The following is an 18355-nucleotide window of genomic DNA, read 5'->3' as shown; positions in this document are numbered from 1 at the left end:
AGTGAGTGAAAAGGACACGAGAGAGAGAGAGAGAGAGAGAGAGAGAGAGAGAGAGAGAGAGAGAGAGAGGGAGGGAAGGAGGGAGGAAAGGAGGGAGGGAGGGAGGGAGGGAGGGAAAGAGGGAGGGAGGAACAACAGAGACAGACATGGGGAGAGATCCAAGATTCAATCTATAGTAATTTATTTTTACAGGGAAAATTTTAGCACCCAAATTTCATCATCTTGTGACATCAGGTACCTATTTTCTCATGTTGTTTCAGAGTAAGGAATAAGTGGACAGTTAGATGTGTGGCTCTGGATTGAACTTTGAGACATTAGACCTATATGAGCTCACTCACATTCAACAGAACTCATCATACATCAAGTCACTGGAGGACTAGGTACAACCTCACTGCCAATCTCCCCTCCCACTCTCCTGATATCTCTATATAGGATTTACCCCATCCCACTTCTCTCACATCCTGCACTTCTAACTGCTACCCTCCTTCCATAAACCTCCAATGTCTATTCTGTTTCCTCTTCTGAGAAATATTCAACTCTCCTTGTTTGGGCCCTCCTTGTTATTTTCCTTCTTTGGGTCTATTGATTATAGACCCAAGGTTATCTTGTACTTTATGGTTAGTATCCAGTTATAAGTGAGTACATACCATGAATGTCCTTTTGGGTCTGAGTTACCTCCTTCAGACGAAAGTTTCTACATCCATCCATTTGCCTGAAAAATTTATTGTGCCCTTCCTGTTAATGTCTGAATACTATTCCATGATGTAAATTTACCACATTTTCTTTATTCCAATATCTAGTTGAGGGACATCTCAGTTGTTTCCAGTGTCTGGCTATTACAAGTAAAGTTGCTAAGAACATACTTGAGCAATTGTCCTTGTGGAATCATGGAACACCTTTTGAATACGTGCCCAGGGGTGGTGTATCAAGGTCTTGAGGTAGAACTATTCCCAATCTTCCTTGAAACACTCAAATTGTTTTCTCAGAGTGGTTGGACAAAGTTACAGTCCCACAAGCAGGGTAAAAGTATTCCCCTTTCTCTTTAATGTCATCAGCATGTGCTGTCTTTGGGTTTTTTGATCTTAGCTATTCCGATGTGTATAAGGTTGTTTTGATTTGCATTTCTGTGATGACAAAAATATTGAACATTTTTTAAGTTGCTCAGCCATTCAAGATTGCTCTGTCAAGGATTCTTTGTTTAGCTCTGTGCTTCATTTTTAATTGGGTTATTTGGATTGTTGGTGTCTAAATTCTTGAATTTTTAAAATATATTTTGGATATTAGTCCTCTGTCAAATGTAGTGTTAGTGAAGAACTTTTCCCAATGAATAGGCTATCATTTTTGTCTTAATGATGGTGCCCTTTATCTTACAGAAGCTTTTCTGTTTCATCAGGTCTCATTTATTAATTATTTACCTTAATGTTGGAGCCATTGGTGATCTGTTCAGGAAACTGTACCCTGTACTGATAAGTTCAAGGATATTCCCCATTTTCTGTTTCAAGAGGTTTACTGTATCTTATTTTACATTGAGCTCTTTGATACTTTTGGACTCTAGTTTTGTCCAGGAGAATAACTGTGGATCTATTGCATTTTTCTACATGTAGACACCCAGTTAGACAAGCACCATCTGTTCGTGATGCTCTCCCTTTTCCATTGTATGGTTTTGGATTCTTTCATAAAAAAAATTGTCTGTGGGTATGTGGATTTATTTCTGAGTCTTCTATTCAATTCCATTGATTTACTTCTCTGTTTCTATGCCAATACAATATAGTTTTGATTACTATTTCTCTAAAGTACAGCTTGAAGTCAGAAATAATGATACCTCCAGAAGTCCTTTCAATGTTCAGCATTGCTTTACCTATCCTAGGTTTTTTTTTTTGTTTTTTCATATAAATTTGAGAAGTGTTCTTTCATTATCTGTGGAGAATCATGTAGGTATTTTCTTGATGAGAATTATATTGACCCTGTATATTGCTTTTGGTAAGATGACTATTTTCACTATGTTAATCCTACCAATCCAAGAGTACAGGAAGTCTTTCAACCTTCTGATATCTGCCACAAGTTTTTTCAGTCTTGAATTATTGTCAGACAGGTCTTCACTTGCTTGGTTAGAACTATACCAAGTTATTTTATATTATTTGTGGATTTTTTAAATATATTTTTATCTTATTGTATATTCTCTGTATTTATATTTCAAATGTTATACCCTTCTCCCCCCCCCCACTCCCCTCTCTCCTCTCCCTCAAGTTGATTCCATGAAGGTGCTCCCTCTCCCAATCAACCTCTCCACCTCAGTGCCTTGGCTGATGATGGTATTCTTCCCATGAGGGTGCAAATCTTTCAGTCATTTCAGTTCTTTCTCTAGCTCTTTCATTGGGGTCCCTGTGTTCAGTCTGGTGTTTAGCTGCAAGCATCCTCCTCTGTATATGTATGACTCTGGGAGAGCCTCTGAGGAGACATCCATGTCTAGCCCCTGTCAATAAACACTTCTTGGCATAATCAATAGTGCTTGGGTTTGGTGACTGTGTATGTGGTGTTTCTCCATGTGGTAGATATTTTTAGTGACAGTTTTTGTAAGTTCTTTCTCGACCTGTTTATCATTTGTGTAGAGAAAGGCTAGTTATTTCTTTGAGTCAACTTTGTATCTAGCCACCCTTCTGAAAGTATTTATCAGCTATAGAAGTTTTCTGGTAGAATTTTGAGGGTTAGTTATATATACTGTCATACCATCTGTTAAAATTGATACTTTGACTTTTTTTCTTTCCAATTTGTATGCCCTTCATTGCCTTTGGATGTCCAGTTGTTGTAGATAGAAACTCAAGTTCTATATGTAAGAGATAAGGGCACAGTGGGCAGCCTTGCCTTGTCCTTGATTTTAGTGGAAATGCTTTACAATTCTCTCTATTTAATTTGACTTAATATATATTGCGTTTAGATACACTTTTTGTACTACTGCTTTCTCCAACACTTTTATCAGGAAGGGTTGTTGTAATTTGACAAATGCTTTCTTATCATATAGTGAGATGATCATGTGGATTTTTTTGTTTGTTTCATGGAATACGTATCTCTATTTGAATAAGAATTTTTTATAGCTCTCAGGGCCTCACTAACTTACCTTTAGTCTTACTTTGTTAAGTGTCCAAATCTTTCATATTTGAACATTTTGCCTTTGTTATCTCTCAGAGTATACCAACTTTCTCTTCTTCCCATGTTTACCTAGTGAAATTATTCACCCAGCCTATCTGTGCTAAATACATCATTTCCATAGAGAGGCTTTAGATTATAACCTCTTGCAATCTAATTTTTGAATCACCCCTTTTCAATTCACTAAAGATGTATATTCAAAGTATGTACTAAAATCTGGGATTTATGTGTAGCTATTCCTTCTACACATTAAGCTATCTTCCTTATAAAAGAATGGACACAAACTGATTCTTGATAAGTCCTCAGTCACTAGGTTAGAGGGACATGCTGTTTGTTAGGAATATGTCAGGAGGCTTTGATTTCTCCCATTTATGCTCAGGATTCTTCAGTTTGGCAGACACAACCACATGGATGAGTTACCCATAGGAAGGAGACTATTCTACTTCCTGAGCTCATGAACTGTGCAAAGATTATCACATATCTAAATTGGAGTTCTGAACTCTTCACTTACACGTGAGTGAGACACAAGCAAAATGAGTAGCTATTGTTGGTAAGTTCTGAGCAGAGGGGCACATGCAAACTTATTTACAGTAACATGGTTGGGCCAGGTTGAGTTGGAGAGGAAGCATTTTAGGAAATGGATGATGAGTAGAAAGACATGACCTTCTGGAAATCTGTGTTCTTTAGCAAAATGAGAGAACTTCCTATTGTAATTAGATTCTATAAAGAAGGCACAGGTCTTTTTGCTTTTGAATCAAGGCAAGTTGCTGATGAGTTTGCCAGCGCAATTTATCCCAGAATAGCAAAATATTGCTGAGGACATGGGTCAGCAAGCAAAGGCACTTTTTGCCAAACATGATGATCCCACAAGTTGGAGTGAACTGACCCCTGAAAGTTGTCCTCTGACCTCCACTTGCACCTCCCTCAAAGATACACACACACACACACACACACACACACACACACACACACACACACACACACACACACGAATAAGATGAAAAAATGTAATTAAATTTTTAAAAATTCATAGTCTTTCCAATTTTGGTGCTGGAAAAAGCAGACTTGCACAAAAATGAAAATAGAACCTCATTTTGGCCATAGATTAAAAACTTAATCAGTCACTAACCAAGACAGTGGTCCACAAACTTGCCTACAAGCAATCTAATGAAGGTATTTTCTCAACTGAGGTTTCTCTCTCCAAATATGTCTGAGTTTCTATCAAGTTGATAAAAGTCAACTAGCCCATCATGATTCTAGTCAGAATGTCTATTATCAAAATGTCTGAAGATAATAAAAGTTGCTATTTATGTGAAAAATAATATTGCTGAGGGATATGAGAAAGTTTGTGCCTATGTATCTTGTTGACTTGACTTTATGGAACTGTATATAAAAAACCTAGTATCTTTATTTATTTATATTTATTTTGTATTAACTCAGTTTGTCTCTGTAGCCATGTTAAATAAGATTCATGGAAATCTTCCCCTTTCAGCCTCCCAGTATTTGGAATCATAGTTTTGAAATACCATACCCAGTAATATTTCTGAAATCAAAGAGCCTGCATAATATAAGTTGATGTTACCTTTTGTAAATTCTTTGTATGCCTGGCTTAGATTTTCAGAAATGAATCTGCAGAACAGTTAGCATAATTCCATCTATAATTTAAGATATCTGACAATTCTGATTTTGGAACATCCTTGGGAACACCACCTGAAGTCGAGTGGCTCCTCCCGTCATTCAAAGAGCTCTACCTGTGTGTGGCCGCAATCTCCGTCTTTCATTCCAGCCCTGTGCCCACCCTATGTTTCTTTTCTATCCATGTGCTTGCATACTGGGGACCTTTAATTTTCCTCAGCTGTAGAACAAGAATAGCACATTGCACATTCTCAGGTATGTTTTTTAAAAGCTGTCTTGGCAGCTGTGTGAACTGCACCAGGTTAGAGAACATTAATGTATGTATAGAAGTATATGAAAATAGATTTACGTACTTATTAAAAATATTAGAGCATGTTTTTGAGCTATAATGTTTTTGGAAGCATAAAATATTTTATTACCAAAAATAAACCTATGTTCCAAAGTGAAAGCAAGTATCTATGCCATTAGTATATAGTCCCAAAAATAATCAAGGCAAAATTTCCATTTGCCCACAGGAAATAGACTTCATCATAAAGCAGAAAGATCTGATTTGATGAAAATTCTGTTCAGCTCATAAAGTGATAAAAATCACTATGCAGGAAACAGAAGAGTTGGAAGATACCAACATGTATTTACAAAGCAAACGAGTGTTTATGATGCATTGCAGATGATCCCAGAACGTGCCATGCACACTGCATTTTGCCTGCTTCATGGAGCTGAGATATTTCTGGCAGACTGTCTTTATATATTATTCTCTGAATAGAGAAATCGAACAGTGCAGGCTGAGTATGAAGGATGGTTGTTTACCACTCCCTCTTTTTCAGAGGTATTTTTATCATCCCTTAGCAGCCAGTATTTATACATCTAATCCCTTCTCCAAGATGTTAGATAGATCTCTGAGAACAAGTGAGGGTTTTTTTTTTCCCTCTCTTAACAAGCACCTCTGTTTGAAATGAGGTGTGTTTGCAATGCCAAAATTAAATACTCAGTTTCCTCAAGTACTATAATCAGTGGTACAGAAAGGGTAGGTGGGGAAATGTGGAAATCTCAGCTTTTTTCTTCTTACCATGTTATGAAAGATGTTGACAAACATTTGGGAAAAAGTGAGAGATGGCAGAATCGGATGAGGAACTGGCAGCAGCGGAAAGATTCGGAAAACTGTCAGCCTCTCTGTTCTCACATCTGTGCTTCTGTATAGAGAGAAGCTGTATATCTCGTCCAGTTTGGGGGGATAAAAAAAAAACATTTTTTGTACTATTCAAATAGAGGCTGAGAGGAGCATACCAGTTTTTGTTTTGTTTTGAAGTGAATGGGGATAACAGCATCTTTGCCCTTCTGGTGACTAGAATGACAGGGTTGGCACCAGGTTTCTCTTCTCAGTAAGAGCCTTCAGGTTCGTCTGCGGCAGGACTCTCCACAGAGGTTATTTTTACCTGGCATGGCTGTGCTGTTACTGATACTGTTCTTCTCAATGGCTGAAATAACTTCTCCTGTGGGTGTCTCCGGCAGAATGAAAGCTGGGTCAAGGTGGAGAGGTGACAAGAACCGTGAGTAGTCAGATTATTTTCCTGTTGGTTCATTTCTCTCTTTCCTCTTTATGTGGAGGAATGTGTCTGGTCTGATTTGCTTAAGTCCACAGTGTTGCAAGAGGTTGTTTTAGGATGTAAAAAGAATTTTACACATTAAATATGCATGCAGAATAAATGGGCTCTAACTGCTAAGTGCTGTACAGTGGCAATGTTGTTCTCATTAAAAGAGATTTTGTTTGGCTTTTGGTTTATTTTGTTTTTTTGGTTCTTTTTTCTAATACTTGGGAGGACTTTGACTGACAGGTCCTAAGGATGTGTATTGTAATTTTTGTCCTATTTAAATTACAAAGATGTTGAAAGTATTTATGTGGCTATCAAAACACTAGTTATGTAAAACTAATAATTAAAGCCTTGTATGTAAACACTTTGGTCTTAGGGTAACAAGAAATTGAAAACTTTATAAGAAATTTGATTACCTGACTGAGAGCTGATGCTTTATATTTGGGGTTTGGTAAATATTTTACAGTCCAGGATCAACTTGTTGATTTTCTCCTTGTAGATGTGAGGTTCCTTTTTACTTGACTATAAAATCTATTTCTGTGTTTAAACAATGTATAAGTACTATTTTATGCTGTAGTAGAGAAGGCATATACAGTAGAAATGGCAAAAAGCTATTTCTAGTGTTAAAAATGAAGAAATGGATTTGATGTTTAACTCTGCACTATTGAATCCATACAGCCAACACATTCTCTTTTATTATCTCACAGGATAGTGTGTGTGTGTGTGTGTTCGAGTGCATACGCCTGTGTATCTGCATGTCTGTGTATCTATGTGAGAATCCCCACACAGGCACTTGTGCATGTATGTGCACACACGTGTACATGTGTGATTGTGTGATTGTGATTGCATGAACATATATGAACAAATGGATTTACCGGTGAACACTTTTTTATATAAGCACTTTTCACAAAATATTGAAATATCACCTCAAAGTCCCTAGTTTTATATCTATTGCAAAAAGGAGATAGAGAAATAGATCCAAGAGTTTATGTAGAGACAGGAATGCTGCTTTTGAATATGAATGTCAGTCATTAACTTTCTAACTTTTGACTTCTCCAGATGCACAGGAACCTAGAAGCTAATTGTTGATATTACATTTGTTTTGATTGTGCTTGTCCATGATGTGTTCTGTCCTACTGACTTGAACTGAAGGTAGAAAGCCATAGAGGGCAGACCAATGGGAACTCTTAAACAAGACAAGCTGGAGACATTCTAAAAACAACTTTCAGTGTTTCCATCCAAATTTCTCATTTCCTGGTCCTCTCTGGATTATTGTCTCTCTTTCTCTTTTCATTCTTTTTTTTTTTTTTTTTTTTGATTTCTCTTTTTAGAAAAAGATAAAGATATAGGTCATGCATTTAAGTTACCAGGAAGTATGAAAGGTTTCTCATACTGAGCAGTTCTTCTCTGGACACACAGGTGGCCTCAGTGTCTCCAATGTAAAGTTATAAGCTTATTTTATCCATTAAGGTAGAATAAAAGAGGCTTTTGTCTCCAAACTTCAGGATTCTTAAGAGTTATTCTACATCTAATCTTTGGATCCAATCATGTCTTGTCATAGAACTGACATTATTTTTTATTTAGTCATATTTCAAATGCTGTCAAATCATTTATGTTATGTCTCAAAATCCATGGTACCTAATGCAGACATGACAATGTGAACATGAAGATGAGGATATTGATTGTATTATTCATTTTTCTGCCTGCTGTGAACTATATTGAATAGGTAGGGAAAGAGTGGGCAGCTTTTTTCTAGTCCCTGGTTTTAGTGGGATTGCTTCAGGTTTTTCTCCATTTAGTTTGATGTTGGCTACTGGTTTGGTATATATTGCTCTTACTATGTTTAGCTATGGTCCTTAAATTTCTGATCTTTCCAATATCATGGAGGGGTGTTTAATAGTGTAAAATGCTTTCTCACCATCTAATGAGATGATCATGTGGTTTTTTTCTTTGAGTTTGTTTATGTAGTGGATTGCGTTGTAACCAAATGCTGGATAACTAGAATCTTAAGAAAGACAGATTTAATTTAGCTCCTGATTTAGGATGATGTATTCATCAAAGTGGGGAAAGTTTGAAAGTATTCATGGTAGATGAATCATAAGGCAGTTTGTCACACTAGGGCAGAAGACAGGAAGCAGAAAACATTGAATTCTGGAGTTCAGATACTCCCCTTTTTTAGTACATCACTCTAGCCTGTGGAAGATGTCAGTACTCACATTCAGAAGACTAACACCCTCAGAAGCATGCACAAAAGTTATTTCAAGTTAGTTAACTTGACAACGAAGATGAATATTACACTGACACCAAAGTTCCATGACTTGCTCTGGAACGTTTACCTGGTACTGAGGTTCCAGTATACCTGTATTGTTATGGCTTAAATTTTGTCATCGTTCAAATTTCCCACAATGAGCAACTGACCCATGAGGATCTACACTATAGCTCCTCTATCAGCTTTGGGACCACAGTTAACATTGTCATAAAGACTTTTTTTTTTTTAGAATTGAAAAATGAACAAATACAAATGGCTCACACAACAAACAAGTATTTCAAATTACCAACAAATCTCAATGTTAGGGAAATACAGTTAAAAATATTATTAAGATTGGGTCAATGGAAATATGGAGAAAAACATAATTAAACAATTGTTCCTACTGTAGACATTTCATTTTATGGTCATAATTTATTTAGTTTCATGGAAGTAAATAAAGTATAAAATGTCCAAAAAGTGTGGTTGGTAGTTTCTAAGGAAAAGGAAACAACAGAATCTGTTTCTGCTGCGTTATAACTGAGCCACCAGGAAACAGCAATTGAACACCTGATAGCGCAGCACTCTACCTGGGAAGTGAGAACAAAGGGATCGGGAGTTTAGGGTCATTGTTGGATACAGCCCTGGTTGAAGTCAACCTGGGCTCTGTGAGACTACAACTCAAAATAAAAATATAGAGAGAAAGAAAGAAAGAAAGAAAGAAAGAAAGAAAGAAAGAAAGAAAGAAAGAAAGGAAGGAAGGAAGGAAGGAAGGAAGGAAGAAAGGAAGGAAGGAAGAAAGGAAGAAAGAAAGAAAAGGGCAGGAAGAAAAGGAAAAACATATTATATTGTAAAAATGGTTAAAATATAATAAATGATAAGAAGGTAGACTTATGTGCATATGGTTTATACAATAAGAAATCATAAAGCTCTTCTCATTTTAAAAATGACTTCTCCAAACTTTCTCAGTACCCTAATTATGCTTGTAGCTGAATTTTATACCATATATTTAATCACAAGATTCATTCGCTACTAGGAAGCTCAAAGACATGGACTCTTGTAGTCTTTTTGCTTTTCTTTCTCTATCTTAAATAAAGACAATAGAAAATACATTCATTCAATGAATATTCGTTGGCTGACTAACACACAAAACAGAATACAGTTAAAATCAAAGTTTTATCAAACACTGAGTTTATATATTAAACATATTTAAAACTGTAAGCCCCTTAAAGCCTTTCCATTAAAAAGAAGTATTTCTATTTGCTGGCCCCTAATTACATAATAAAATAACTAAATGCAAATAATATTTATAAACATATGTTTTAACATTAGAACCTTAAAATAGCATATACTAAATCAACGTGTAGCTAATAGAAACCCCACAACACTGTGACAAGGAATAGAACGTATTCCCGTGAGAAACACTAAAATCAATAATCCGTAATTTCACAATACATTAAAGTGTTTTGTTCCTATTTATACAATATGACTATCTTTGCCTTTTCTCAATGTTAAAATGAAATTCTCTAAAGCAAATTTTGTAACAAAAACACATTATATAAAATATTTTTAAATTAAATAATATTAAAAATAATGACTTTATTATTAAGTAGTTAATGTAATTGAGAAACTATGACATTTTCTAAATAAAAGTTACAGAAAGCAAGGACAAATACAGGCTTTTATGAATTAGGGAAATGAATAAAACTAGGTAGTATTTGTTAAATAAAAATCTGAGCAGAGCAGAACACCTGTGGAAATTTACCACCTGAATAAAACAAAGTATACAAAAATGGTACAGATTTGAATATGGGTCAGTATTTATATTTCAGGTTCTAACCAAGTGAACATCATCAAAATACATGTCATGAATAAGCATCATCTTTCCCAAAATTTATATATAGATAAACTTTCATTCTATTGTAGGAATAAACAGGCTTCTGGTGTATTTTCAAGAACTTAACAGATCTCTGGGTTTCTAGATGTCATCCCTTCACTCTTTCTCGGATAGAGTATGAAGAATATAAAGACCCAGAGAAAGCAGCAGATGGGAGTTGGTGCAGAGACCTACAGCTGGAAGTCATGTGGACAGAGAGTCTAAATTGGAGTCTCAGTTGCGTTCCTTCCCTCACAGCAATCAGAGCAACCAGTGAAAGACGCAAAGGAAAGACTGTGAGAGTCAGAGGGAATGGAGAACATCAGGAAAACATCAGGAGTACATAAGACCACTGAACATCAAAACCGAGTCGCATGGGTCTGCTACAGACCCTCTACATATGTATGGTTCTTGGCTTGGTGTTTCTGCGGGACCTCGTGCAACAGTACTTTCCCCTACCCGCTAGTGATATAAATAATGACACCGAGGCTTTTAATATTGTACAGCTTAGGACTTTTAGCCAGGGCAGCTTTCTAGCCTAAACCAACTCATCCTGGCACTGAGCCCTCCCACGTGGCTAGCTATATCTCTCTGCTCTGGTCCATTCACTTCCATATCCCTGCCAAACCTCCCGAGTCTTACTCCTTCTCGCAACATCCTTCTGTCTCGGGAGTTCTGCCCTTGTTTCATGCCCATGTATTGGCCATCAGCTCTTTATTACAGCCCATAAGATACAATTCTAGATTGTCTCTGGGCTTGTAAGGAAGGACGAATGTTTACAAAATATAAGGCAGGTGATGTGCTATAAGAAATAAGCCCAAGACCCTGCCAGCATTTAGCTCTCTGCTGGGTATAAAATTAACAACTGAATAAACAAACTCTACTCCAACAACTCCTTGCAGTGGGCAAAGGTATGTCTCTAAATCTTTTGCCTGCTCTTGGGACTTTTTCTCCTGTTAGTTTGCCTTGTCCAGCTTCAGTGTTAGGGGTTGTAATCTGTCTTATCGTATCCTACTTTGTCCTGTTTGGTTGTAGACTCCTGGAGCCCTATTGTATTCTGAAGGAAGCAGAAGGGTTTGAATCTGGGAGAGAAGGAAGGTGGTAGAAACCTGAGAAGAGAAGAGAGGCAGAAAACTGTGTTTGAGATGTATTTTGCAATATATATATATATATATATATATATATATCCACATGATCCTCTGTTATGTAACTGTCAGACTATCAGAACTACGTTGTTGAGTCTGGCTCTTCTCCCTATAAATTTACAGATGAAAATATAGAACTGAAAAAAAATGAGAATTAATAAAGAAGAAAATAGACCTAGATCAAATTATTAAAACTGTAATCAGGAAAATTCAAGCACCTTGTAATCAATAATATAATTATTAATATTATTTCTGCTCTAAACTTTGAACAAGTGGGGCTGGAGAGAGAACTCAGTACATACTGCTTTTTCTGAGAACCCGGGGTTCAATTTTCAGTACCTTGTAACTCATGATACTGGAGGATCTGATGCCTCTGGCCTGCAAGGGCACTGACAAGTGTGTGCACATATCTACATACAGGCAAACACACACACACAAACACACACACACACACACACACACACACAGAGAGAGGGGGGGGGCACACACAAGAAGGAGATAGATATAGGCTGATGATATATGACAGGGGTAGAGATGGATATTTGAGGGATCAATTCCTGTCTCACATGGAATCACCACTCTGATTGTCTTTGTTCCTCTTATAGTTTCTACCCCATAAGCAATGGATGAGTGTCCCCTTTGCTCCACAAAGCCCCCCCCTTAAACAGTCAAAATCCATGCTTGTAGATTTGAGCAAATAATGAAACTTGTATAAAATAGGCACCATTGAAACATGAAGTGGAGAGTTCTCCTATGACTGAAGAACAGAATTCAAGGCATTACGATGCTCTGACATACAGTAAGATGCAGTCACTTAGGGAATATGAGACACTAATGTGATTTTACACTGCAGAGCCCCAGAAGTGGAACATCTCTACCAAGGAAGCAACACGTGTTTCCTTGATAATAAAAACAGAAAAAATTGACACAGTACACATCTGTTCTACTCCCTTTTCAAAGCCGATATTTCTGTAATCATCTGATAATCCTTCAGCAGAGAAAAGACAGAAATCTCATGCATTTACTCTACCCATGCTCATAAAAACACAGAATTATCTTTAGATCATGATAGTTTTTAAATATGCAATAACTCATAGTAAAATTTCAAGAGACAATATAGTGTTTCATGTTCACAATCTTTTGCAGTGTGATACTTTGGGAGGTGTTATTTTTTTTCCTATCACATATTCTTCATAAGCATACAGAGTAGAAATAAAAGATGATAATTTTAGTTGGGCAATGGATTTTAAAATGTGTTGCACTGAAAATGAAACCATGTGATACTTATTAATCAATATATAATATGTGCAAAACACCAATAACTAATTTTATTCCTTAATGCATCAAATCCCTCATAACTAATTATAAACTGACAAGATAGTGTGGGGGATATAAGATTGCTTCAGAGCCTGAAGTTCTCAGCTCAACGGTAGAAAGGGAGAAATTACTTCAGGAAATGATCCACATATTCCATGCCAAAGAAATACACAGTGAAAATACAGAAACTAAAATTTCAATAGCATAATTAATACATAGACTCCATACTATAAAATTGTTGCTCTGGGACTTTAGCTATGTACAGATGTTGCATAGACTTCTATTTTCTTCATCCCTTCCCAAGATGTCACTTCTCACTGTTTAGAAAACGAGGTTTAACTTCCAGATTATGAGCAACTTCAGCAAACCAACACATCTATTCTCAATGCATAAAACTGATTGTGTTTCGTTCCATGTCTCTCAGTTTCTCTGACTGTTGTCTGAGGAGGAATTTACAAACACCAGATCATAGAGGAACACTTTCCTGCCTGCGAAGGCTGATATTTCGATTTGGCACTTGTGCATTCTCTTTTGTGAGGTGGATATGGTTGTGCTAATATCTGCACCACATGCAGAACGGGCAGGAGTTATAGAAGACCACTGTGCCACAAAGGTCAGAAACATAAAGCTCTAGCAAGGAGGGAAGAGGAAATTCCTTGATCACAAACATTCCAATCCCTTTAGCTTCGAATCCATGGTCCAGGAGAAAGCGCCCAGCTGCTCTGTAGGTGCTTAAGAAAACAGCTGAAGTCAGCTGTCACACACACGAATAGAAAAGCAATTTCCCAGGTAATCCACTCTCAAAGCACCCATACTTAAAAGTTCAAACTCTGCAGACACAGGGCCTCACACGGTGAAACTGACAACAACTCTGATTCTATTTTGATAAAAAATAATAATGTACAAGTGTTTTGGAAAGGTGAAAATTTTAGTGGGCTCCACAGTATGAAGGTCTGAAGCACTATATACAGTAAATATGGTATTTGCCATGGCATTTGATTGCAGAATAATAAGTTATTCCAGAATGATGTTTTAAACTATCTTCTTTATGATGACTTCAAATCTAGCTTCTAAACAGAGTTCACACAGCTATTTGAGAAGAGCAAATGGGGGTCTGTACAATGCTTTCATGATTTGCTTTCTCTGTACATCTGTGTGAGCCAACAAGTTGGACAACATAGTTTGTGTTCGTTGACTACTATTTTCCAGATGATTTTGATTTTAAAATCTGAAATTTGAGTTTATGGACGATTCCCATCCAATAGAGCAACTATATACCTAGGAATACAAGTTTTTGAGAACTTATTATTCTAAAACCCAGTTCTAATTTTGCTGTTCTTTAGTACTTATTTCCCATTATGAGCCATTTGAAATCTTTTCAGGCTACAGGAGTGGTAAAAAAAAAAAAAATATGTGCAAGAACTCAGTTAGTTTTGGACAGTGCAATGAAAGACAATAGCAAACCCCGGGAATGTGTTGACTCTGTCACTACTGTGATTTGTCCGAAATCCCTGCCAAAGTAGCTGTATTTATTCCCTTGGGTCTGTTTAACACCCTCTCCATTAACACTTTTATGCGACTTGTCAGCTCAGTGCCATTTCACTGATGAAAGATCATGCCAAGCTGGCTCCGATGTAGGATAGTTCTAATTCACCCTTAGTTTTGTCGTGAGGAGAAGATTTCATGAAATGATTTACAGTAAAATGTCTCACCTTCCTAAAACAGTTTTTGCAACAAAGTAAAATATGCAATCCATAGAAAGGCATGTCCTTACATCATCCTAAAATGGCATGGTTAGAACTGAATTGGGAGAGGGCTAGTAATAATCAGACATTTTGGTGGCCCCTTAGTCTGAAACATACAATGGGAGAGGTCATCAGAGCAGCTTTATATTCTGAATAAAGTCAGTGGCCCGGATAATCAAGAACTTCACAAAAGTATTGTTGGCAGCCAAAGAAATACCTGTGGTAAATGGAAGCCTTGTGAAAAATCATCATCAAATCACTCCCTCATGATAAGTATTTTCAAGTAGAAAAACATTCACAGTAGTCTAACCCTAAAGTTGACTCGAGAGAACAATTATGAAATGTCCACTGTTTCTCAAAACCACCTTCTCAGTGAAAAGCTGCAGACACAAGTGACTATGACAGTTATCCCAAAGCCTAAATGAAACCTTTCTGTATGTTGTGAGACTACCGCAGTCCCTCTGTTCTCCTGCTCAAGTCATGAATATTGACACTATTGTAAAGGTTTCACACACACACACACACACACACACAGAGAGAGAGAGAGAGAGAGAGAGAGAGAGAGAGAGAGAGAGAGAGAGAGAGAGAGAGAGAGAGAGAATATTCAAATACTGGAGACTCTTCTGTGTCAGTTATAAATTTTACAGTTGGTACTGAGATTAAATTTAACATTTCCTTTCCTTCTAAAATAGTTGTGTATTTATTGCAAGCACAGAGCTGTAGAGTTTTAGCCAAAAGAATGTAGCTACTCCTGACAATATAGTGCTTATTGGGTATCCAGACCAGCCTAGTGTTCAACCGAAGACTCTAGCGGAAATATGACAAGGAAAGATATTGATACCTGTCTATTATATCCTTTAAATAAAGGGAAGAGGGACAATATACTTGAAAAATTATTACACAAATAGGCAATTCTTCCTATGTTACAAAAACTAATGCAAATCAAACAAGTCCAATGTTATTTATGTTTATTTTCTGTAGTCCAATATATATCATAAAGTACTATGATAAGTTTTAAGAAAGATAATTATTTTTGTTTCTTGAGAATCAGGCCATTCAAACCTATTATAAAACCAAGTCAAGTTATACATAAAAATTAAAATAAATCAAAATATATTTGGTAAGAATAGTGTATGCTTATGAATAAACAAAACTTGTTTTACCTGTGCTAATGTACACAACAGGTTTATATAGCAGTTGACCATTGTTTCTGCCTGAAAAGACTTTGAACAGACACTTAAAGGACTCATAAATGTCACTATTAAATTTTGACACAAAAATAGAGAAATTTCCATGCTCTGTCTTTGCAAAAATTAATTTTATTTTATTGCTATGTAATTTCTCAATTCATGTGCTAGGAGCCATTGAAGATACCTAGTTTTCCTGGAATTTCACCTGTATTTCTCACTGAGACATTTCCCTGACTTTGACTATTATAAAGTGCATGAGTAACCTGGTCATCCCATGCTGAGATTTACAAATACATGTACATGTAAGTACCCAAATTGTTTACATTCTTCTAGAAACTTAATTAAAATTCTTTAAACTTCAAAGAGTCATTCACTTTCTCTTCATCATATGAAATCATGTATGATTTGTTCAGAGGTCCCAAAATGTTCAATTTTCTTCTCTTTTGTTAATTTAATGAACAGAGAAACAGATACAATCATGAATTGTGTCTGGACACTGTTGGCAATGAATATCATTAACAGTTGAAAACCTAGAATCCTAAATGGCATTTCATATATTTTAGCTAATTGCATCAAATTTGTGTTAAGATTCAATATAGCATGTCAAAGTTGAAACTGGTTCTTAATAAATAATGAATCACTTAATGAATAGATAGACAAAGCCTAGAAACACTAAACTTAGGGATTCTTGACTAGGTTGTAAATAAGTCGTTTTTGAGAATTTCCCTAACCCCACTATTAGTACTTCTACTATGTTCAGTCTGGAGTGTCAGTGTGCCTGCGTGTGTGTGTGTGTGTGTGTGTGTGTGTGTGCCAGACAAAAACAGATATACATACACAGAGAGAGACATAAACAAAGAGAGAGGGGGGCAGACTAAGAGTTGTTTTACATGTAAATAATGTCACTCAGGAAATTCATAGAAATACTTAGAAAAACATTTCGACCTTCTGCTTTGCATGTAGGAAACAGGACAAACAGTTCGGGTTGACTTTAGCTGGTCATAAAATTCTTCTAAGTTAACGGTTTGACTGAGAACTCATATGTAATCTCTTTTCAAGTGAATTTATATTTAATAAAAGAATTTGAAGAACTGATTAACACAGCAAACTTCTGTGAAAAAGCAATTAAATGTGAAACCAGAGGTAAATGTGAAGCCAATAAACTGAACCCTTCTGAGTCTACTTTGCTCCACAAGGGTCTAGTGTGAGCAAATTGGCAGTTTTGGGCTTTAAGGTCATTTGGGATCAGGCTTGGAAAACACCTGTAAAAGGTGTATCACAAGTTAAGAATTAAGGACAGTCAGCCTATTTTACAATCACATTTGTGTAATGACACACATACATATATAATGGAAATGTCTACATGTAGAGAAATATGAAACACTTTCTATTTATTCTCAATCAAATGAGCCCTTTCTCTTCTCTCAACCTGAGAGCAGACGTTTTCTTTTCTTCCTATTAAAAACAATCTTGATGTCTTGAAGACAAATTTTATAGAGTGTTAGATATGCGCTCACTTTTTCAGTTTGTAAGTTAACTCAGAGTATTCTGGCAGTCCTCATAAGTAAATATATGTCAAAAACACCCTAATTGTGCATACTTAATCATCCAAGGAACAACGTTAGCAGGTCTGCAGAGATGAAGGGAATGTGCTATGCTTGTGTCAGTGGGAATCATGTTCCATGCAGCTAGCTAGTTGAAGACCAAGCTTGTATTCAGCTGGTGTCTGAACATGATTCACCACCCAAGTGCTTAATACACAAGCAAGGAACTATGAATGTATACAAGATTTGAGTTCAGTCCTTAACACCCAGGTAACAACTCAGGCACAACAGCAAGTGCCTGTGTTTCCAGGCCTGGAGAGGCAGAAACTAAAAGCTCTATGCATCCAGCAAGTCCTGTTGAATTGATAAGCTGCAGACTCGGCGAGAGATGCTGCTTCAGAGCAAACAAGCAAAAAACAAAGTACACAGAAAGAAAATGAGACACTAAGTTTACACACACACACATGTACACCAATAGAAACATGTGCACACTTCAGATGCAAATGCATACACCACATACACACACACACACACACACACACACACACACACACCCGGGGGGGGTGGTGTGCTTCTCATATTTATGAAAGTGTGATCCAAAGTTAATATATTACTGTAGAAGAAGAAAATTGAGAAACTGATGAACCATTTGAGCAATAAAAGACTTTAAATTTTTGGTCTAGATTGAAAAGAAGATACTATTGACTCAAAATAGAATTAAATTTTATGAACATTATTTCTTTTATTATTAATAATAATAATTTTACTTATTTACACTGCAGCCATTGCCCCCTTCTAGTCTTTCCTTCTGCAGTTCCTCATACCATTCTCCTTCCTCCTTGCATCCAAGAACGTGCTCCCACACGCCAGACCTCCCCTTCCCAGGGGCCTCCAGTCTCTTGAGGACTAGGCGATCTTCTCTCAT

At 36.5% G+C, this 18355-nt stretch overlaps 1 protein-coding gene across 1 annotated transcript in view; it reads left to right on the top strand.

Annotated features, from left to right (window-relative positions):
- Positions 1 to 6217: 6217 nt before the first annotated feature.
- Positions 6218 to 18355, top strand: part of ROBO1 (roundabout guidance receptor 1) — a gene marked incomplete at both ends in the record, with an annotated part of 702311 nt that continues 690173 nt past the window's right edge. The window contains one exon of the mRNA XM_080919233.1: positions 6218 to 6326. Within this exon, the coding sequence (XP_080775359.1) occupies positions 6218 to 6326 (109 nt within the window). The remainder of the gene's footprint in view (positions 6327 to 18355) is intronic.

The sequence above is a fragment of the Micromys minutus genome, assembly GCF_963924665.1.
Source record: "Micromys minutus genome assembly, chromosome: 7".
Lineage (NCBI taxonomy): Eukaryota > Metazoa > Chordata > Mammalia > Rodentia > Muridae > Micromys > Micromys minutus.
Note: the sequence above shows the minus strand (reverse complement) of the source record. Positions and strands in the feature narration are given on the sequence as shown.